Raw genomic sequence first — 21,371 nt, 5'->3', positions numbered from 1 at the left:
CCTGTGGAGACCCTGTGGTGACACGGGGTCGCCCCCCCATCCTGGGCTCCTGCACTTAGTCCCTTCTGCGGAGCCCCTGCCACACTGAAGGCAGCAGTCGCCGGTACTGGGGAGCAGGACGTGGACATCTCAGGGGGCCACGGATGGGCCTCCCACGCCTACACAGCCACGGAGTGGCCCACATGGGCAGCTTCCGGTGCCCACAGCGCTGGCATCGCCCGGCCTGGTTTCCCTGGGGTTTGCGGTTAGCCATGCCCAGCGCCTCCTTCCTCTCTGTGCCTTTTCTGCTAGAAAAGTTCTGGGCAATCTGAGCGCCACCCAGAAAAGCTGGAAGCGGGACCCTGTGGGGCCGGCTCCCCACGCCCTTCCCAGGGCTGGGGCCCTGGTGCCCGGGGACCTGGCCTGGCTCCCATTCTCGGGGCCTTCAGGGGGCCGGGTCGGGCCGGAAGCTGGGGGGCCAGTGGGAGCCCCCCTTCCCCCCGCCCCCGTGTTGCTTTGTGCCCAGTGTGGACTCAGGAAGTTTCTCCTGTCTGCCCTGGGGGCATGGCTCCGCACCTCCCGCTGCGCCCCTCGCTGAGGCCTGCGCCCCCCTCCTCGGGGGGGAGGACGGGAGAGGTTTTAGGGCACGTGAGTCACTGCCCTCCTCGGTGTCTCTTCCCAACTTTTCTGGGGGCATGCATCACAGACTCCCGTTACTGAGATGGATGGAATGAGTTTGCAATGAATATGGAAAATGAATAGCCGAGCTCCAAATGGGCTCGATGGGAGAGTCGTGGAGCCCACGGAGAGAGCATTAATGTGTTGGCGCGTTATTGGTGCTAATCACTTAAAATGTGTGCCTTTATTAGAGCTTTAATGAGAGCCACTTAAACTGTGCATTAAAAAGAGGAACTGCAGAGAGGCCGCGGGCCGGGCGGCAGGGGCCATAACTCTAATTGAAACGCTTTTAGCACAGAGGAAAGTTGCTGGATTCAGTAAGCCCTCGCACTTTCCAGAACCTGGCAGCCTGTCCTTGCTGGTGGGCGCCCCGCCCCCCACCCCCGACACTGTGACACTGTCACTTGAAGTCCTCCTCTGCTCCAGCAGGTGGGGGGGTGGGGCCCGAGCGCGGGCTTACTGCACACGTTGAGCGTGCACGTGAGTGCCCCCTCCCGAGCTGGCGGCCCATGGGGACTTGCATGGGGACTTGCGCTCCCTGGAGGCTGGGGGCCCAAGGTCTGGGTCGCTCCCGCTCCCGGAAGGGTCCCTGAGTGGGCCGGGTGTGCCTGAGGGTCAGTCCTGGAGGGAGCAGGACCTCAGGAGCCCCTGCGGCTGCTGTGACCCGTCCTGCTTGTCACTGAGTCGGCGCCATCTCTCGATCATGGTTTGGGTGAGAAGCCTGCACCTCTACGGGCAGTCCCGGGGCCAGCTTTTCTTTAACTGCTGGGCCTACACGTCCTTGATTTGAGCTTCAGCCAACAAGTGATTTGGAAACGTCCCCGAAGTGTGTCAGTTAAACACAACTCCTAAGCAGGCAGAACTGACGGTCTGACTTCTGCACATTGACAAACATCACTTTATGGGGTTTTTTTGTTTTTTTATTTTGAGAGCGGGTGGAGGGACAGACAGAGAGAGGGAGAGAGAGAATCCCCAGCAGGCTTTACGCTGTCAGTGCAGAGCCTGACACAGGGCTTGAACTCATAAACCCTGAGATCATGGCCTAAGCTGAAACCAAGGGTCAGATGGTTAACGGCAGAGCTGCCAGGTGCCCCTGCGAGCATCGTTTTAAACGCTGATTGGTGTTCCCTGAGATAGTGTCCCCCGACAGGAACTCAGACCACCTCGCGGTCGTGGATGCTCAGGGTGGAGACATGGCCGCAGGCCCGGTCAGGTTGCTCAGCCCTTTTCCCGCCAGACTGAGGGCTTCCGGGGGTCCATCGACAGCTGGAGCCTGCGTCCCCTTGCCTGCTGCGGGGACCGTGTGTGCAAAGAGCCCAGGCAGAGCCCATGCCCGCACTGGGGCCCTTCTTCCCCTTTGTCGTAGATCCCATTGTGTGTGGGGGGCGCTGCTCATGTGACTTCAGGCGGTGAGCACCCCTGCTATGTTGTCCCCGGGCTGCACCATCGTGCTGGCTGAGCGACTGTGCCACTGCGATGCAGTGGGTTTTATTTGAGAGGGGCCATTGGGAGGGGAGGTCTGCACAGCAGCGCCCTTGCCCACACTCCACCTGTGACTCGGAGGGCACGCGCTATCACACAGCTGGCCCATCCCCGGCTCCGGGCTCCCTGACTGGGGGTCCGAGGGGCTGCTGTCATGTCCACCAGCAGCTTCGCGACAGGGTCCTGTGCGTTTCGTTCCCTCGGAGCCCGGGCCAGTGTACTCCATGCCTGATAGGTACGCACCGCCCAGAGAGAGGCCTCCCCAGCACCGCCCGTCAGGCCGACGCCCCTCTTCTCTGCTGCAGGGTTCTTCCCCGGGAGCTCCCAGGGCTGCGACGCCTTCCTGCGGCACAAGATGACCCTCATCTCGCCCATCATACTCAAGAAGTACGGGATCCCGTTCAGCCGGGTACGTAGGTGCTGCTGGGGAAACTGACTTCTCACTCCTTGAGAAGGTTCTAGAACACTGGCAAGCTGGGGGTTGGCAGGGGGCTGGGCAGTCAGCTTCCAGCTCTGCTGTGGTTCTGGGTGAGGATGGGAAGAGAAGGGAGTCAAGTGGGGTCTTGCCCTTACCTCCCAGCCCCAGTCCTATGGCCAGTGTGGCCGGTGGCTGCCAGCAGGGCCCTTCAGGGTCAGCGCAGCAGGGGAGGGGTGGCTCCTGCCCACTTCCCAGGAAGCCCCTGGAGAACCGGGCAGGCCTCTAGGCGCCCCCAACGCCCCCAGCTTTGCCCCTATGTCTGGGCCTGACAAGCCCTTTGAGAGAAGTACCTGTTTAGAGATGAACTGTCTGGCTCCCCAGCAGCACGAAGACTGTGAACTCATTCAATTTACTGCTTCAGAGGCTGCCTCGCAGGCTGTGTGAATGAGGCCTGGTGCTGGGAAATCTGGGTGGCAGGGACTCTGCAGGGGAGGAGTGGGGGGAGTCTGCCCTAAGGTGGGGCGCAGCAGTTGTGAGCCCTGTGCCTGGGACTGCCTAGCCCCGCCTCCCCGAGAGGGACATGCCTGGAACCTTCCGGGGAGGCCTGAGCAGACTCTGGGCTGGGTACCCAGTGCCGGCCTGGGGAGGAGGAGCCTCCTGGGAACCTGGGTCCTCAAGGTCTCCCTCCAAGAGCGACTGTCAGGCACCTGAGCAAGTTGTGCCATCAGATCCTTACGCCGCATTCTGGCCCCGGGTGTCAGCGACTCAGAAATTGCTTCTGACATTTCAGTCAAACCGCCCGCGGCCTCAGTGCTCAGATCGGGGGTTCGCTCTTCCCATCGGGCTCGCCCATCAGACAGCGGGTGCTCTGCTGTGAGAGACACAGTCTCGCCATGCCTCCCCCTCCTCCCCTCCCCGTTCGCACACCGCTGGCCACCAGGAGCCTTGCGGACGGACCCGGCGCTGCTCGCAGAGTGAGAAGTACGTGCTTTCCATGCTTTGTGGGAAACATTCTCCCGGTGCTCCTGGAGAGATGCCAGTTGGAGGGGTCGGCTGGTGGGCACCCTCCTGTCCCTTGCGTCACTGTCCGTGTGGGCACTGGCCTACTGGCCCAGGGCGTCTGCCGACCCTCAGAGGCTGGCTCCCCTCCCCCCTGGTCCAGCCCCGCCTGCTGTCCACAGGCCTGCAGGGAGCGGCGTCGGGCTCCAGATGAATGCCCATCAGGGTCCTCATCTGAATTCCTGGCAGCCCTGGGGGGAATGACTCCCACACGCCACTTCTAAATCTTCATAATGGTATTTACTTCTAGAAGAAAAAGCAGATCAATGGCAGAGCTTTTTAATAATTAAAAGCATGTATTTCTGTAATCTGCCATGGACTTCCTCGTTTATTCCACGAGAGCTCGAGGAAACAGCTGAACTTGCGCTTTCTCCATGACTGGCGCTTGTGGCTGCCGTTCCCTTCCCTGCTTCCTGCCTTGCTGTTGCTTTCTCCTTTACTGTCGGATGAGGTTGATGGCTGTGACGGAGGACAGACACTGTGAGCTGGAGACAAGCCACTGAGATGTGGAGCTCGGTGACGGGAACACAATCTATTTGCCATCCTCCCTGGGTGCGCATCTGCCCTGGGCCGTGGGCTCTGGAGGGGTCGGTGGGGAGAGCAGGGTTCTGAAGTCTGCCTGGGGCACCTCCCCACATGGGGACCCTGCAGAGAGCCCCCCACCCCCACACCTGCGGGCCTGGTGGAGGGAGGGATGGAGGGGAGCAGGTGTAGGCTTGGAGGAAGAGTGAGATGGCTCTGTCCAAGGTCAGCTCAGAAAAAAAAAAAAAAAGATAAAATCAGTAATCAGTATTTAAAAAAAAAAAAATCTCTAAATTTTATCTGCAACCCATTTCACAAGGTCCTGTGGCAGGAAGCAGCCCAGAAAATCCTGGCTGTGGATGTTGGGAGGGGGGTTGCTGGGGCCTTGGGGACCCTGGGTGTTCTCTCTCCGCTCCCACCTCCCGCCATGCGTGCGTTTCATCCCCCACATGCCTGTCACTTGGACAGGAATTTAAAAATATAACTTAATGCATACTGACTTCCCTTGATTGGTGCAATTCATTACTTGAAAAGAAAAATATCTTCGTGTCTTAAGGACTGGCTTTTCTCCAGGCTGTGTCGGTTTTGATTGATTTTTGACTCTGTGGTCGGCTTCTGGAAGTCTTCTGCCCCCAATCTCCTGCTCCACCCCCACCCCCTCAGGGTTTGACTTCTTATGGGCTACTTAAATGAACCCAGCAATTTCTACTTCTCTCTCTGGAGGAATAAATAAAGATCAGCAAGCTCGATAACTTCTCCGAAGCTACAGTAGAGAAGTGAACAGCTGCGTAAGTAGGGGCAGAAGGACCCGGACGCACCTGTAGACCTTGGAGAGGAGGCGGAAACCACTGGGAGGTGCCGTAGCCCACCTGCAGGGACGGTGGAAAACCCACACTCACACCGCTGCTGCTGCAGAAGGGCCCCAGGCCTGGGAACCTTTACCTCCTGCCGCTGCCTGGAGACTTCGCGGAAGCGCAAGCTCGCGCCCATGGAAGCCGGGAGCACAGCGCCCCCTGCGGCCGGACTCGCCAGAGCAGGAACAGCCCAGCGTCCGCCATCAGCAGAACCGATGGGCAAACAGCGGTGCGTCCACACGGAGGGGTGCCCTTGAGGAGCGAGAAGGGATAAGGGACCTCGAAGACACAGTGAGGACAGAGTCGGACGCAGGAGCACAGCCTGAGCGAAGCCGCCGAATGAAACCCTAGAAAGAAGTGTAGCCCTCAGTGACGGTGGCCCATGTCCCAGGTTGGGGACTGTGGGTGGCAGGGGCCTCCCGGCGGGTCCATTCCTGTTTGGGGCGCCAGTTACTCAGAGCTCCAGACGGCCCCTCCCTCGCTGCCAGCCTCAGCGTCCACATCCGTGCAGTGGGCCAGCAGCCCTGCCCGTCGCGCTCTGGGACTTGTCCTCCTTCCTGTGCATCACTCGTCCTTTGGGGCATGTGCCGATGGGCTCAGTGCCCCCCCGCAATGTGGAGTGAGGCAGGGGTGCGGCTGCAGCCCCCACCTTTTCCTCCAGGCCTGGGCTCGGAGGCTCCAGAAGCCTGTCTGGGCTCACGTGGGCCCTCTCCCTCATCACGCACCCCCAGCTCCTTGGTTTGGGGATCTGTTTCAGAGGTCGGATCAGACCATTTGAATAGTCTAGAAACATTCAGCTCATTTGACAGAGTTCCGACCATGACATTGTGGCCTTATAACACACTTATAACGCGTTATAATGTGTTTCTCCGGCCTCTTTGACCTCACTTGGAAGGAGCCACTTCCCAGGATATGAGGGATGAACCCTGTTCTTACGAGGGCCGGAGGACTCGGGTCATTTTCCAGGAATGTTTTTCTGCGAGCAGCTGGAGGTCTTTCCTCCCAAGGGCAAGAAAGACCCTGTACTTGTTCAGTGCTCTGCACGTCCTCACCGGCCCCCGTGCTGCATCGGAACGTCTCACAGTGGACGGCAGATGGGACACGGCCACCTGCCTCCAGACCGGGAGGCCCTTCCATCCCTGCAGCTGAGAGCACCCAGAGGCATAGCTGCCTGTGTTGTCTAGAGAGTTGTAAAGACTCTTTACTTTGAGAGAGAGAGTGAGTGGGGGAGGGGTGGTGAGCGAGGATCCCAAGCAGGCTCCATGCTTTCAGCACAGAGCCTGATCCAGCGCTCAATTCCATGAACCTTGAGAACATGACCTGAGCTGAAACCAAGAGTCGGACACTCAACCAACTGAGCCACCCAAGCACAAGCGCCCACCCCACAAAAAACAGAGAGTGTCTGTCACCTTGGGGCCCCGCCTGGGCCCTGGTGAGCAGCGGGCTACAGCAGAGCTCTCCTGGTCACGGCCATGCCTGCCGTGTAAACCATGTGGGGAATCGGCTGGAGCCCGGGCAGTTAGGCTGCTTCCAGCGGGCAGAACCCCACTCACTCCTGAAGTCGGGGCTCCCTGGCACTCGTTGGGAAGTCCTGGCTCCGTGCCCCTGAGGTACTTGGCGGTGGCTCCTGGTGGCCTTTGCCACCAGCCCGGCCTGGGCCAGCGTGGCTTCTGGGAGGTGAGCCGAGCAGTAAATGCCGTCCCTCACTTGGCCTCGCCCCTCAGCTCTGGGCTCCACGCTCACCTGTCCCTTTCCCTCCTCAGATTACACAGGAGGCCGGCGAGTTCATGATCACGTTCCCCTATGGCTACCATGCTGGGTTCAATCACGGGTTCAACTGTGCGGAGTCCACCAACTTCGCCACCCTGCGGTGGATTGACTACGGCAAGGTGGCCAGCCAGGTGAGCATCCGCAAGGCCGTGACAGGGTCCGCGCGGTCGGCCCCGCTTAGCCCGCTCCCACGGACCAGGGCCGGGGCAGCCTCCATTTATATAGTGTGTCCCGGCCTCTCCATCTGGATGTGTTTCTGGAACAATCAGGGAGGAGGCCTGGGGCAGGTGGGTGGGTGCGTGGCAGCCTAGAGCCGGGACCTGGGGCCCAGGGCTCTCCCTCCTGGCAGACTCTACTGTTGGGGCCCGAGGGCTTCCTGGTGGCCCGGCCTCTCTGTGGAGGTCACTGAAGCCTGGGAGTCTCCTCGCAGGGATTTCCTGCTCTACTCTAAGAGAGCTGATCACTGGCCGACAGATTTGACATCTGAACTGAGTTCTCGTTCTCAAATGCCCTTGGCTTCACACAGACCCATCTGTGTGGTTTCGATTGACCGCTCGAAGAGTGGCAGATTCCCTGGGGCTGCTGGGCACAGGGTGGGCTCGGGTCTGCCTCCCTCCCCCATGAGCTCCCTCTGCTCCATCTAGGGGCCCCGGGGACGGGACACACACGGGGCTTGTGAACTGCAGACCCCCTAGTTAGTGGCAGGGCAGGCAGCCCAGAGGGGCTGTAGGTGGGCTCACGGCTGCTCCACCCAAGGGCCTTCCTCCCAGGCCTGCCATCGACGCCGAGGCCCGAGGCCCCTGTCCCGCCCTCTGCAGGAGACGCTGCACTTCTCCCGTCGGGCTGGACTCGGCTCTGGCCCAGGGTCTCGGCCCCTCCGCCTCTGTCTGCTGCAGACGGGCCGGTCACTCATGGCGGCTCCCTAGCACAGGGGTGCCCGGCACAGGAGAGCCCCCTCCAGCGGGGCTCGTGCAGCATGAAAATGGGGTACATCCCACCAGCTCCCAAGTTGGAGCCTGGGGGTTCCCGCAAGGAATTGCGTGGCGGCAAGTTCCAAGTCGGGGCCCAGGACCAGGGCAGACGGTGCATCTCCCACCAGATCCAGAAGTGGTGACCCAGTGGTGACCAGTGCGCGGCCACTGCTGTGTGTGGGCGTCGTGGCCGTGACCTGTGAGGGTGACACGCACGCCGTCCGAGGCTCTGAGGAACCAAGGACAAGAAATAGGGCACAAATACTTGGTTCACGCTGGTTATGTAGATGATGTTTTTAGATAGATTGGGTTAAACAAAATATCACCTGTTTCCTTTTACCGTTTGAACGTGGAGACCAGAAAAACAAAGATCACGTAGTTCTTCTGGCGGCAGCTCAGGTCTGGATGACTTGGCTAACCTTTGCTCTTCTAACTACCCCTGTCTCTGGCTCCACGGTGTGAGTGCAGTTTAGAACCGGACGCGGCTTTGTAGGAAGGAGTCTGGAAAGGCCCTTTGGGGTTGAAGTCGAGATTTTTACCGATGAGGGAGGGGGTCTCTGGCAGAGACCGTGGTCCTCGCTGTGTGAGCACCGGGACTCTTTCTCCTGATGTAAAGGAGCGATCAAACATCCCGTGTGGGCGTATGGATTTGCACTGGAGAATTCCCGGGGCCGGCCGCAGTGTGAGTCGCAATTGAGTTGTAAGATCTGGGCCAGATTGCAGGCTTGTCCCGGCGGCGCTGTCAGAGCTGGGGCTGCAGTGAGGCCGGCAGAGGCCGCCCGGATATTAAAAGCAATTTCGGGTTCAGCCACGCATTCACAAGCAAGTGACATTTGGGAGGTGCTGCCATAGACGGGCCTCCACGCTTACATCGCCAGGCGGCGTAGCGTGAAATTACTGAGCCAGTGGCGCGCAGTGCTCTGCGCGGGCCAGGTTTCTGGCGGGTGGCTGGGTCCCCCAAGCCAGGCTCCCTTGCGGGGCCACCCCAGCCACCTGGCCCCGGGCCAGGAAGGCCAGGGGTCCCACCAGGAGGTGTCAGGCTCTGTGGTCCTAGACGTCCGCTCTCGGGCTTTCTGACAGGGGAGTGGAGTGGCAGCTTTGGCCTCTTACAAGCTTTGCGGCCCCATCAGGAGTCCAGTCCAGGCAGGAGAGGCGGCCGGGCGTACAGGTGACCACTGACATGTGTCTGAGGCGGGACCTGGAGGTGCAGGGAGAGTGTTCAGGCCAGAAGGGTCTCAGGGACTTGCTCGTCCTTGGCCACGCTTTAGGGAATGGAGAGTGGGGTTGGGGGAGGAGGACCCGAGGATCATCTAAGCAAGGGCCTCCCCCGCCTGACTGTGCTGCCCACCCCTGTCTCTGCCTGGCCCCGTTCCTGCCAACCCCTTCCTCAGGCCCCAGGGAGGAGCGTTCCCACTTCCCAGATTCTAGAGACTTCTCACTTGGTTCTCAGCTTCTTCCTCCTATCTCCTGCTGCCTCCATGCTGGCACCTTAGAAGCCCAGCTCTTGCACTTGGCTGGCCGCTGAATTTCAGGTATCCACGTGCTTTCTCCTTCTAGAGCAGGGGTCAGCAAAGCAGGGCCCACAGGGAACATTTGGCGGACTGTTTTTGTGTGTTCTGCCACCTGAGAAGGGTTTTTAAAGTTTTAAAGAGTTGCACAAAAAAGAAATCACAAGGAGAATATGCAACACACTTTAATGAGACTCAGAACTCCTGTTTATGAATAAAGTTTTATTGGCACGCAGCCACGCCCATTCATTGACACACTGTCTCTGGCTGCTTTGGCCCGGAACAGTGCCAGCACCGTGGCCTTGGAGCCAAGGTCTGCTCTCTGGCCTGTGAGGCTGGCAGTACTGGCAGTGCTTACCCTGTAGCCTCCCTACCCCCTTGTCCCCTCACCCCCGAAGGTCGAGCTGCCCTGGGTTCACCGGCAAGTCAACGTGGTATTTTGGTGTTTGCTGTCCTCAGTGGTCTTCCTTCCTGAGCCACGTTGCTGGCACTGAGCTTCACCAGCCACCAGCGTGCAGGAGGAGCCTGGACCCTCCCAGGCCCGCGCTGTGGGGGGTGGGCGGGAAGACACTGCCTGTCTCTCTGTCCCTGAGTCCTGCCACCATGCATGGATCACACAGCCCGTCACAGAGGCGCAGCAGATGTGACCCCTCACTTCCCTGGCTTCTGGTCGCGTGGGTGTAGGACTGGGCCTGGGCCTCCTCTGGGCCAGAGCAGAGAGGGAGATTGCCCCCCCNTCCCCCCCCCCCCCCCCAGTGCACTGCCAGCCAAAATGGCCAGGCTTCCGTGTAATTAAGGAGAACACAGCTGGGGGCCAGGGTGAGCAGAGACCCCTGAGTCCCTAAGGGTCAGGGCTGGGACTCCCTGAGGCAGAGGCAGTGACTGCAGGGACAGGGTGGAGGGGACTTCCTGCTGGCTCCACCCCCCAGCAAGGGGGAAAGATGGGCCCCGCACTTTGAGTGACAAATGCAGAACCCACTGTGTGGATGCGCAGGACTAGGGCGGGGTGGCCCAAACGTTGCTAGGTGTTAGCTCCACGCAGCGGGATTTGGGTCCCTTAAAAACTCTCTCAAAATGTTGCTGCGTTTTTCTTTTACAACTTTTTTGTACAAACAAGTGTAGTTTTTCAGAGGTGGGAGGGGCGGCCTCGCCTTTCCCAGGTGCCTCCCCCTACGTGGCCTGCAGCCCCTGGAGGGAAAGGCTGTGTTCCTGGCGGTTCTGGTCATTTGTCTTATATGATGGGAATCAGCCAAACCGGCCAAGAGGCCAGAACGGGGTCACTCAGTCGAGCCCCAGCGTCCCTTCTCCCCCGCCAGGCCTGAAGCAAAGGGAGTGTAGAATGTCACGGGCAGACAGCGTCCTGAGGCCTGCTGTGCTTAGGAGGGTCCCCTCCTCCTCCTGCAGGGAGCCGCCCCCACCCCTCCTGGGTCACACGTGCTGCTGCTTTTGCTGCTTTTGCTGAGAGCCCTGCCTTTCCTCGGCGACCCCCCCTTCCCGGGAGGTAGCGCTGTGTCCCCCTTTCCTCTGCTCTCTCCTCCATCTGTTTCCTCCGTCTCCATCTCCAGCTTTACCGATGGCACCGCCCTGCCTCCGGCTGATCTCCTCTGAGGGCCAGAGAGGTGAAGTGACTTTGCCAAGGTCACGGCAGCAAGAGGGCTGAGCCCAGAGCACTGGTGCCTTTCCTTCCTGTCTCCCTCCCACCTGAGGGCGTGCACCCGCCGCCCTCAGGCGTCCCTGCAGGCTGGTGGCCTCCTCCTCTTGGCTGGCCTCCAGGGCTCAGCTGGGGTGGCCTCGTTGCCTCCTGAGGCCTGTGCTCCATTTCTAGGAGCAGAATTCCCTGGGCACTTGCTCAGCCGGGCAGGCTTTGTAGGGGAGATCAGAGGGATGCAGCAGCTTCACTCAGAGAAGATAAATGTGCCCGCACCGCCCCTCCTGGGTCTGAACTCGAATTAGTCCTACAGGGCTGCACGCCGAGTTGGATTAGCTCCACCGGCTGCTCCCGCAGTGGGCGGCCCTGGGCGGAGCCAGCAAGGGGCTCTCCCCCGCATTGAGGTTGTGCAGACCACCTCTCCTTCCCCTCCTTCAGATGAAACAGAGCGAGAGAGATTCAAAACCCGGTTCAAATGGCCAGGAGGAGCCTGGGTCACTGACCTGAGTTTCCAGCAGCTCTCGGGAGGCCGCCCCCCCACCTCCAGAGGAATCTATGGGAGGGGGGCTTCTGTGGCATGTGGAAGAGGGGAGAGGGCCCCCAGGAGCACCCTGCCTGCAGAGTGAGGGACCCCTTCTGAAACCCCAGCCTAGAACACGTTCGTCTTCGTTACCGTAAACCGGGAACCGCCTCATTTAGGTCGGTGCCTCCTGTTTTGGTGAGGATGCCGCCTGCCACAGCGATTATCCAGAAGCCCGAGGGGCCGGGGCAGGAGGCAGGGGTGAGGGGTGAGGGTGGAGACATGGGGAAGGGGGCTGCAGGGGGGCAGCCCGGGCTGGAGGTGGGCCGGGCACCTGCCCTTTTGCGCCTTGGTGACCCTGTGATTTGTGGCGCTGGCCAGGCAGGTGCGCGGGGCTCGCAGGAAACTGCCCTGGGAAATGTGTGTTCCCCTCGCTCCTTCCCGGAGCTTCCTGTCACCCTCTCCTTTTCCCTGTGCAGATGTTTTGGGGGTTACAGTCGTACAGGAGCTGAGGACGGCCCCCAGGCCTCTCAGTCTTGTTTGAGATTCAGCTGCACGTGGCATCCTCCTCTGTGGCCTGTTAGTGTGGTGCCTGTGCTCTTGGGAAGCGCCTGGCACGGAGCACCCAGTTTATCGGTCTTACCATGCTGGAATGGGAGACGGGGGGGCCCAGGCTGCAGACAGACAGGAAGGCTGTCCGGGCTGTCCCAGGAGGCAGAGGTCACACAGGTGGGCCCTGGAGATGACAGTGACAGTCGGTGAGGGTTTCTTTATAGCGAAGGGGGGAGGTGTGTCGCTGGAGGCCTGACCTCTGGGGCTGAGTTGTGCTGGGTCCAAGGTCAGCAACCGTGACAGCCTGGCTGACTGTGGGGTCCGCAGGAGGCAGCCTCGCCCGAGAACCGAGGGGAGCCCCAGGAGCCATGCACCTAATTGTTCTGTTTATGAAGCGCTTCCGAGAACTTCCAGCGGATTTCCTAATGAACTGGTTTGTTATGTCTCTCACTGCAGCGCTGGTAATTACATCGGAACCGGGGGGCCACGGTGTCTGTGAGCCGTCACGAGCAGATGGGGGCTCCAAGGCTGCGTTTCTGCCTGTCGTTGGGCGTTTAACGCTTTGTGGGCCCGAGTGCTCTGGAAGGAGCGTGCTCGTCGGTTGCCTGGCCAGGTGGAGGGTGGCGTGTGGGTTTGGACACGTGGCTCTGTGGGGACAGGGAGCCCTCGCTGGCCTGGCCTCACTGCGGGCTTGGCTGCTTCTGAGGGTGCCCGTCCTCGTGCGCGCTGGAGGTGGCCGGGCAGGCCACAGTTGGCCTGTGGCCCGTGGCTGCCCACCTGCCCGCCGGGCCTGGCGCAACCCTGCGTGTTCCCCCCAGTTCCTGGCGGCCCGGGTGCTGGCGCCAGTGCCTCAGCGGGAAGCGCGGGGCCCCTGGGTACGCACACTATCTACGTAGATGATTTCACTGGACCACATGTTTAATAATTTCCTCTTTAGGCCGGCGCTGCATCTTCTCCATCCCATTTTGCTCTTTTACATGAGCAGACTCTAATGTCTCTTCAATGTTTTAAAAAGAGATGGCCGCTGATTAAAGCTCGGTGCTATTTAAATTGGGGGGAAAGGCAGCTATTAACAAGTCTCTGCGGCTCCAGGCAGCCTGGCCTCGTACTGTCTAGTGTGTTCCCGGTCTAGTGTGTTCCTGTCGTTCCCAGGGCCGCCCGTGTGTTCTGGGGCCGCCCCGGGCAGACCACCCACTGCTGGGACCCCCAGCAAGGGGTGCCTCTTCTCATTGCTGTGGGTCCTGCCTGACACCTCCACCTTGGCTGTGACCAGCCATCGGGCTCAGGTGTCTCTGTGCCCCATGGGGCCCAGCACAGATCAGAGCATGAGCGGCCAGTCAGGAATGCCAGGAGCAAATGGGGCCTGGGGCAGCTGGGGTCGTGACACGGGTCTCCGTGGAGGCCACCGGCCCTGTTGGCCTGGAGCGGGACCCTTGGGTCCAAATGTCCCCTCCCCCCCAGGCCCTCCCCCACCTGACTTCCAGCAGTATAAATAGTCTTCCCCTCAGCAGGGAGGTCCTTGGGGGACCCCGGTTCCTGCTGGCTGCGTGCCCTGGTAGCACAGGGGGGAGGGGCAGGCCGAAACCTTCTGTGGGGGGAGGCCCAGGAGGGGACGGCTGAGCATTTGGTTGGTTTAAATCAGAATCTGCATCTTAAAGACTGTGGACTTGTACCCACATGGGGTAGAGAGAGCCGGAAGAGTAGGATCCAGTCTCATCTTCTGGAAACATACCTTAGTATATGGCAGGTTCTTTTTTTTTTTTAAAGAGCTAATTTTGTTTTTATTTTTGTTTTTTTAGTGTTTACTTATTTTTGAGAAAGACAGAGAGACCGAGCACAAGCAGGGGAGGGTCAGAGAGAGAGGGAGACACAGAGTCTGAAGCAGCTCCAGGCTCTGAGCTGTCAGCACAGAGCCCGATGTGGGGCTCAAACCCACGAACCGTGAGATCATGACCTGAACTAAAGTCGGATGCTCAACCGACTGCGCCCCCAGGCGCCCCTGTATATGGGGGCTTCTTAAGTACAGAGAAGACTGGAAAGAACCTAGACGCCTACACGTGTGAGGAGCCACCCAGGCGCTGGGATGCCATTTGCCCACGGGAGAGGGGAGGCAGCTCCTCACGTGTCAGTTGGGGCGTTCCCCAAAAACGGACCCCGGGGGGAAGGCAGGTGTGAACAGTGATCGTGGGCTGTCCTCTGTCTGAAAAGAAAAGTGCATCTGTGTTGTGTTGGTACATGGAGAACATTCTGAAAGGGGGCATAGGAGAGTGGGTGCAGCAGGTGCTCTGGGTGGGACGTGGGGGAAGGGAACGGGTGTCCTGCACTCCCCTGGCCTTCGTGGGTCTGCACCCCATGAAGTGCTAGCAGTCGCAGTCCCCAAAGTCTCCTCTGAGCTGTCTGTGTTCAGAAGGTGAGCGGCTGCTAGCGAGATGGTGCCTCGCTCTCCTCTGGTGGGGCCCACCCTGCTGCACATGGCACATCCTGGCCCCCAGATTGTGGGTGCTCAGGGCCCCTGCGCCCGTTGGGAGCTGTCAGGCACATGGAGTTTTGTGCGTTCGCTCCCCCCGGAGCCCCAGGAGCAGCTTGGGGAGGTCGTGTCTGAAGTCCCGCCCATGGAGACCTGTGGAGCGTGGCCCAGGCTTTGAGACAGAGGGGGTGCTGACCCCGGGACCCCGCCAGCGAGAGCGGGGTGTGTGGCCTTGAGCTCAGCGAGGGCAGGCCGTGGAGGTGTTGGGGGGGCCACCAGTGGGTTGGCACAGGGGAGAGCCCTCCTTTTGCCCACAGTGTTCAAGGCCTGTCTCGCTTCTAGCGGTATTTTAATACTTTACGAAAGACAGCGGTTTGCGTGTTTTCGGTCGTTCCGCGTGCAGTTGGTTTGGGGGTTCCTCCGGAGGTGGGAACCAGGAGCCAGGCTGATGGCTCGGGTGCAGAGAACCGTCTCAGTGTCGCGGGGGGAGGGGCTGGAGGACTAGGAAGGGGTCTGGTTTTATGATCAGAAACGCACTGATGTTGGCTGACCTGCCTGCCCCAGGCTGGAGGCTTTGCCCGCATCATCTCATCTAACACCCCTGCAGCGTGCCCTCAGAAGGGTTTGTCACAGTGATATTCTGTCCCCTCCCCGGCTCTGTAGCGAGGAGGACACAGGGTGCACTTCTGGGCCCGGGCTGATGCTTTCCACACAGCCAGCGAGAGTTGCACGGGAGCCCCGGATCCGCTGGGACAGACTCGGTGCCCCCCGCTGGCTGTGTGCTCCGCTGTGGTCAGGGGCCTTTCAGACTCCTACCAGAAGGTTGAGTGTATTTTGCTTTCCAGCCCAGAGAGGGAGGGAAGGAGGGCTGGAGTCAAGGTTGTGGAGCTCGGTTGTCATCCGAGTCTCGTGTTGGTGGTGGTTTGGGGGGTCCCTGCTGCCAGGGGCCTCTGAGCCTGTCCCCTGTCCCCCACGGCCCACACAGCCTGAGCCGAGGGCTGCTGGGCCCCGAGGGCCACCCACTCTGAGCCTGACTATCTGCCAGTTTTCCATGCGTTCACACTCCAGAGAGAAGCCCGTCTGTCTCCGCTCGCGGCCCCTGCTCATAAGCAGGCCGACCTCCTCCCTGTCCTGCTCTCTCATCTTCCTCAGGCTCAGCGGCAGGTCCCCGGAGAGCTGACATGTCAGGCCTCCCTCTGGGGTGACGGCCTCCCTGCTCCCAGGTTGGTGCTCACATTGGGCCCGGGGCCCCCAAGCCCCCATAGTCGTAACTCTCGTCATTTGTTGTCTGGGGGGGTGACAAGAGCGCTTCATGTTGAGCCTCTGGCTGGTGCTCTCAAGATGCCCGGCCTCTTGCGCGGCTCTGTGACAGGAGCGGTCCCCTGGGGGGTGACAGAGCCCTGTGCTGCTGTGACCGCAGGCTGGGGGGGGGGGCGCTCTGTGGAGAGAGCAGCCGGGGCCCTGGTGGGGTTCTGGCCTGGAGGCTCCTGCCGCCACAGCCTTCCTGCCTTCGCCCTCTCCTGTCCCCTCCCCTCGCCTCCCCCACCAGTGTTCTCGGGGACCCTGGTGAGATGTCCCTGAGACTCAGGCCCCAGGTGGGTGCAGAGGCATTGAGGCCTGCCCCCCACCCCCCCAACCCAGGGTGCTTATCTGGTCAAAGCCAGCAATTACCGGAGGGGCTGGACGAGGGGAGGGCCCTGTGTGTGCCTGTCCCCTCGCGCCTGTTCACCCCCATTACAGCGAGAGCCGCTGCCGGGCAGGGACCAGCGTGCAGGGACCCTCACAGCTTAGTCTCTGCAGCTCCGAGCACGCAGTAGTCCACGTCCGGGGACCCGACTCTTTCTGAGCTGCGGGCCCAAAATCATTTTGCTCTGGGTTTTGACGCCTTCAACTGCAGATTCGAATATCGGTGTCTTTCTTCTTCTTCTTCTCCTTCTTTTTTTTTTAATGTTTTATTTATTTCTGAGAGAGAAAGACAGCATGAGCAAGGGAGGGGCAGAGAGAGAGGGAGACACAGCAGCTCCAGGCTCTGAGCTGTCAGCATAGAGCCTGACGCAGGACTTGAACCCACAGACTGTGAGATCATGATCTGAGCCGAAGTCAGGCGCCCAACCGACAGCCCCCCAGGCACCCTGGTGCCTTTCTTTTTAAACATCTAAAGCCTTCAGAAATTAAAGGCCCACAAAGCACACGTCCGCTGTGGGTCTGCTGTTCTGAAGGCCCAGGTCAGCCCTGGGGTGATGGGGGTCGCCCAGGGAAGCCAGTCCCGCAACATGGGCCTCGTCTGAGGTCTGTCCCTCAGCTGCGCACGCGGGACATTTCTGCTGTTAGGTGATTCAGGAGCAAAATCCGCCACCACAGACGGGAGGAAAAAGACCCCCCCCCCCCCCCCGCTCTTTGCCTCTCGTTTTCTCCGGGTCAGGAGCTGATGTCCTTGTTAGGAGGGGACTCAGAGCCCCTGGACAGCACGGGGAGGGTCCATCAGGCCCCCAGACCCCAGTGTGGGTGAAATGCACCTCCCGGGCCCTGGCAGATGTGTTTTCACGGCCATTGGCCAGTCCGGGCTGCACGTGTGGAAGGCAGGGGGCCCGGAGGCGACAGAGCCTGGGTGCTCTTGGCCGGATTCTGGGAGCGGGTGGTAGGCAGTGTGTGGCCCGCTCTCCTCACTGTGAAAACCAGGACTATAGGAAGCCTTCGCGGGGACATCCGTGTGGGTCACCTCAAGCTGTTGTAACACAACACCACAGACTCGGCGCGGGTGGCGGTCAGTTAACAATGGGGAACGTGTTCCCCACACTTGTGGAGACTGGATGCCTGGGCCTGGGGAGCCCGCAGGGCAGGGCTCCGGTGAGAGCCATGCGGCAGTCTGTTGGCAGCTGCCTTCTGGTGGGGCCCTTGCATGGAGCAGGTGGGGAAGGGATGGGGCGGGGAGGAGGGGATTTCGTGTCACTGTAATTACCCACTCATGTCCCCACCTCCACATGCAGGCTTATTGGGGGTTAGAGCTTCACCACAGGAATTTGGGGTGGGAGACACAACTCTGTCCATAGCACTGTGCCCCATACCTCAAGGGACGGCAGACTTTGTGTAAAGGACCCGATCGTGAACTGCAGGCCACGCGGTCTCTGTGGGATGTTCCGACCCTGCTGTCGGAGAGCCCACGCGGCTGTGGCCCGAGCACTGTGCAGGCCGTCGGGCCCCTCTCCGTACGAGGCGTCATCAGGGAACCCCGTTCCCACCAGGTGTCCACCTGCCCCAGCCCACGCCGTGCGTCTTCGTTGCCAGCAGGCCGATGGAGGGTGTGAGAGAGAGGGCGGAAGCCACAGGAGCCTGGGAAGGGGGCGAGGGCCACAGCCCGTGCTGAACGGGTCCCCATGCTGTGGACCAGAGGCCGACCCCAAGGCAGGCAGGCAGGCAGGCATGTCCGGGGTGGGGCCCGCAGGTGATGCAGCTGTCTGGGGACAGACCGTTGGGTCGAGGCTGGCAGAGGGGGGACCCCGCCCCGCAATGAGCCTCTCTCCCCCTCCCACACCCCAGTGCCCTGCCTCTTGCCTTTGCTTTCTCCTCGGTTCCCAGAAGGCCCCTCTTGGCACGAATGGAATCACCAGCCACCTGCCTTGGCCAATCTGGGCAGGACACGGGCCACTTAGCGCCGCAGTGACCCAGCCTCGCTCCGCGCAGAGCCCCTCCACACTTGGTGCTGGTGGCTGAGGGCTGTATGCCCTGACGGTGGTACCAGGGACCCTGGGGTGGGCTCGGGCCTCTAGGGGCCCCTCACACCCCCCCCATCCACGCCCCATTTCTCATCAGACGCTGATGACATGGCCAGCTCTCTTGAGAGCACACGCTCTGTCGCCGGCGCCGACGGGGGGCCTCTCACTTGGGGTGCTAATGTGAGAGCAGCAGGGACTGTCAGCTTGAGGGACTCCAGCAGATCTTGACAGCGCGTGTCCCAGAAGGCTTGGGGGTGGGGTGGGGGCCAGAGGGGGAGGAGGAAGACAAACAGAGCCATTTGCTGCGGGCCGCCCTCCACGGGCCCTGCTCAGAGGCCGTCCTGAAGCTCTTGCCCCGGGCCCTCTCCCACGTCACCCCTGCAGCACAGAGCCTCTGCACGTGCTCCCGGCCACAGACGAACAGCGCTGCCTGAAGGTCCCAGGAGGGCTGCTGGGGGGCTGGCGCCTTCACCCCGGGAAACTGCTTGTGAGGAAGAGCTGGGGTGTGTTTGCAGGCCTTAGCAGCCGCGTCTCCCCGTGTGGTGGGCTGATGGGAGCCGTGGGTTCATGGCTGCCCCATTGTGGGGTGACATGGCCGTGTCCTAAATCCCCATGGCTGTCGCTCCCCCCTGTGTCCCGCTGCTTGTTCCCTGGATGCCCGTGTGCCCTGGTCCCTGCCCCTGCCAGTGACATGCCCACGGCAGCTAGCACCTGCAGAGAATGAGTGCAGCTGCGTGGGCCGGGCTCCAGGCCACCGGGCAGTGCTCCGTGGGGCACATCTGTGTGTCCCCCTCCGTGGGGCACACAGGTGCTTTTTGTAATTACTTAAGGAAAAGCAATTGCAAAGCCACTCGATACAAATCCCTTAAGCCGCCGTCGATGGTGACTCTGGGGAGGCCGCTGGCGGGCCAGGAATCTGAAACACGGGCACCATCTGTGCTCCCGCCACTCCGAAGCCAGATTACACCGCCAGCCCTTCTCTCCTGCACAGTTTTTCATTAAATGAATTGCATTTGCTGGGAATCGCCTGTCCATAAATATTCCCTCCTGCGCAGCGTGGCGAGGTTATTGCTGTCCCCAAGTCAGTCCTGGATCCGGGAGGAGTCAGGGTGGGGGCTGGGGCAGCAGGAAATTCCTCTGGGCGCTTCCCGAAGTCCCTCCTGCAGCCCCAGGGCACCCACCTCAATCCTCAACCCTCACCGCTTCTGGAGCAGATCCAGGAAGCTTGCAAGGGAGGGTGCACAGTACCCGGATTCAGTTATATCTTCTTCTCGCTGTGAAAGTGGCAGTGATGGCAATACTGTTGTAAAGGGTGAGACGTGAGGTTAAAATGGAAATAGTTTTAAGCTTCAGCTTTGGAAATGGGCTTCTCCTAAGCCTGTCTGCCTGGGAGGCAGAAAGAGGGGCCGCGGGAGTTCCGAGCAGAACTTCAGAGTCCGAGCGACAGGGGCTGTAGTGCAGGTGTCCCTGGGCACATATGTCCCCCAAGGGTGGCTGCCCTGCAGCCTCCTGTCAGGGCTTTCAGCACAGGCGTGTCCCAGGTGTGTGTCCCCATGAGGGGGCAAGACCATGTCCGCTTTAGACAGATGCAGGTGCAGCACCCCGGGGTCACGCCCGCCCCCTGGGGCCCCCTAGGCCGCCTGCTCCAGGGCCTAACTCTGTGATGCTTCTGAGCCCCAGCAGCAGAGCCGAGAGGCTGTGGCAGAGACTGTAGCCCGCAGAGCTGAAACTACTCCCTGCCGGGCCCTCGGTGGACAGTCTGCCGGGCCAGCCCTAGACCAGCGTCCCCTCCGTCTCCCTCCCTTTTTGCAGTAGGGTGATTGCCCAGCCCCGTCTTGGTCTTATCCCACAGGTAAGTAGGAGACCGGGGCTGCCTGCACCCCTCCTGCTGACAGAGGAAGGTCATTGGCTCAACAGCCAGAGCTCGGCTTCCAGAACCCGTAGCTGGCTTTTCTGGTCAATGGCTCCCTGGGGTGTTATGTGTCCCGGGGACACCTGGCTGCCTGCTGTGCAGTGCCCAGCCTTGGGGGTTATGCTGTGACATGGAGGAGGAGGGCCCCCGGGAGCAGGTGGCACGTGGGAGTCGTTCAGGCGGGTCTAGACAGCACAGGAAGGGCAAGAGAGGCGCCGTTTCAGCCTCTGCCTTCGCCACACTTGTTTGCCCCGTGCCCGAAGCTCCCAGACACAAAGGACCCTCTGGTCCCCACAGCACTCGTCCAGTCCTCCCGGCACACCGTGCCAACCCTCCTCAGCCAGCCACTGTGTCTGAGTTCTCGCCACCCCGGGGCCAGCCGCTGAGCCTCCGGGTCCTGGCTTCCTCTGCCCAGACCCCCGAGGCAGAGACTGGGCCAGGCCTGTGTGCGTCCTTGGGCGCCGCTCTGGGTTTCCTTTTTCTCTCTGAGCCTTTTGGGACTGACGGCTCTCCCCTCTTCCTAACCTGTGGGGTCACTGGTGTTGGGAGGCACGCTCCCCTTGCGTTCTTACCCACTTGGGGACACGTGTGTCCCACACGAGGGGGATTTGGGTTAGAGCCAACCCAGCCGCAGGAACACGGACCCCTGTGGCCTCGAGCTCCTGAGCTGTGTCTCTACGCCCTGCTGACGTCCGGGGCCCCCACAGATGCTCTGCTCTCCTCTCCCCTCCCTGGGCCGTGTGTTGGGCAGTGGCCGTGACCCCACAGAGGCGGGCCTGGGCCTTACACCTGGGACAGAAAGGTCCCATTTCCTGTTTGGAGGTAGCAGTTCCACCTGGGCTGGGCTCACCCCACCTTTGTTCAGCTTGCTGGCCAGGAGCTCAGCCGATCTTCCCTGCCCCCCTCCCCCACAGTGCACGTGCCGGAAGGACATGGTCAAGATCTCCATGGACGTCTTTGTGCGCATCCTGCAGCCCGAGCGGTACGAGCTGTGGAAGCAAGGCAAGGACCTCACCGTGCTCGACCATACTCGGCCCACGGCCCTGAGCAGCCCGGAGCTGAGCACCTGGAGCGCCTCTCGGGCCTCGCTCAAGGCCAAGCTCCTGCGCAGGTGAGTCACCAGCAGACGAGCCGCTGCGCCCTGCCCAGCCCTGGTGGCGACCGTAAGTGACTCTCGCTCTCACTCTGCACCCGGCTGGCAGCTGCAGGCTGTCCCTGACCGCTCTCCTCCCTCCTTCTCATCTTCCTCTTCCTTCCCCTTCCTCCCTCTCTACCCCGTCCCCCCTCCTCCACTCCCTCTGCTTTCCCCCCATCCACC

At 61.2% G+C, this 21,371-nt stretch overlaps 1 protein-coding gene across 1 annotated transcript in view; it reads left to right on the top strand.

The window, feature by feature from the left end:
* The window catches only part of KDM4B (lysine demethylase 4B), an 86,614-nt gene that overhangs the window by 39,647 nt on the left and 25,596 nt on the right, over positions 1-21,371 (top strand). The window contains 3 exon segments of the mRNA XM_077779841.1: positions 2,445-2,548; positions 6,756-6,893; positions 20,968-21,164. Of these exon segments, the coding sequence (XP_077635967.1) occupies positions 2,445-2,548; positions 6,756-6,893; positions 20,968-21,164 (439 nt within the window).

The sequence above is a fragment of the Crocuta crocuta genome, unplaced genomic scaffold (genome assembly GCF_008692635.1).
Source record: "Crocuta crocuta isolate KB4526 unplaced genomic scaffold, BGI_CrCroc_1.0 scaffold110, whole genome shotgun sequence".
NCBI classification, from domain to species: Eukaryota; Metazoa; Chordata; class Mammalia; order Carnivora; family Hyaenidae; genus Crocuta; species Crocuta crocuta.
The sequence above is the reverse complement of the archived record's forward strand: the minus strand, read 5'-3'. Positions and strand labels throughout refer to the sequence as shown.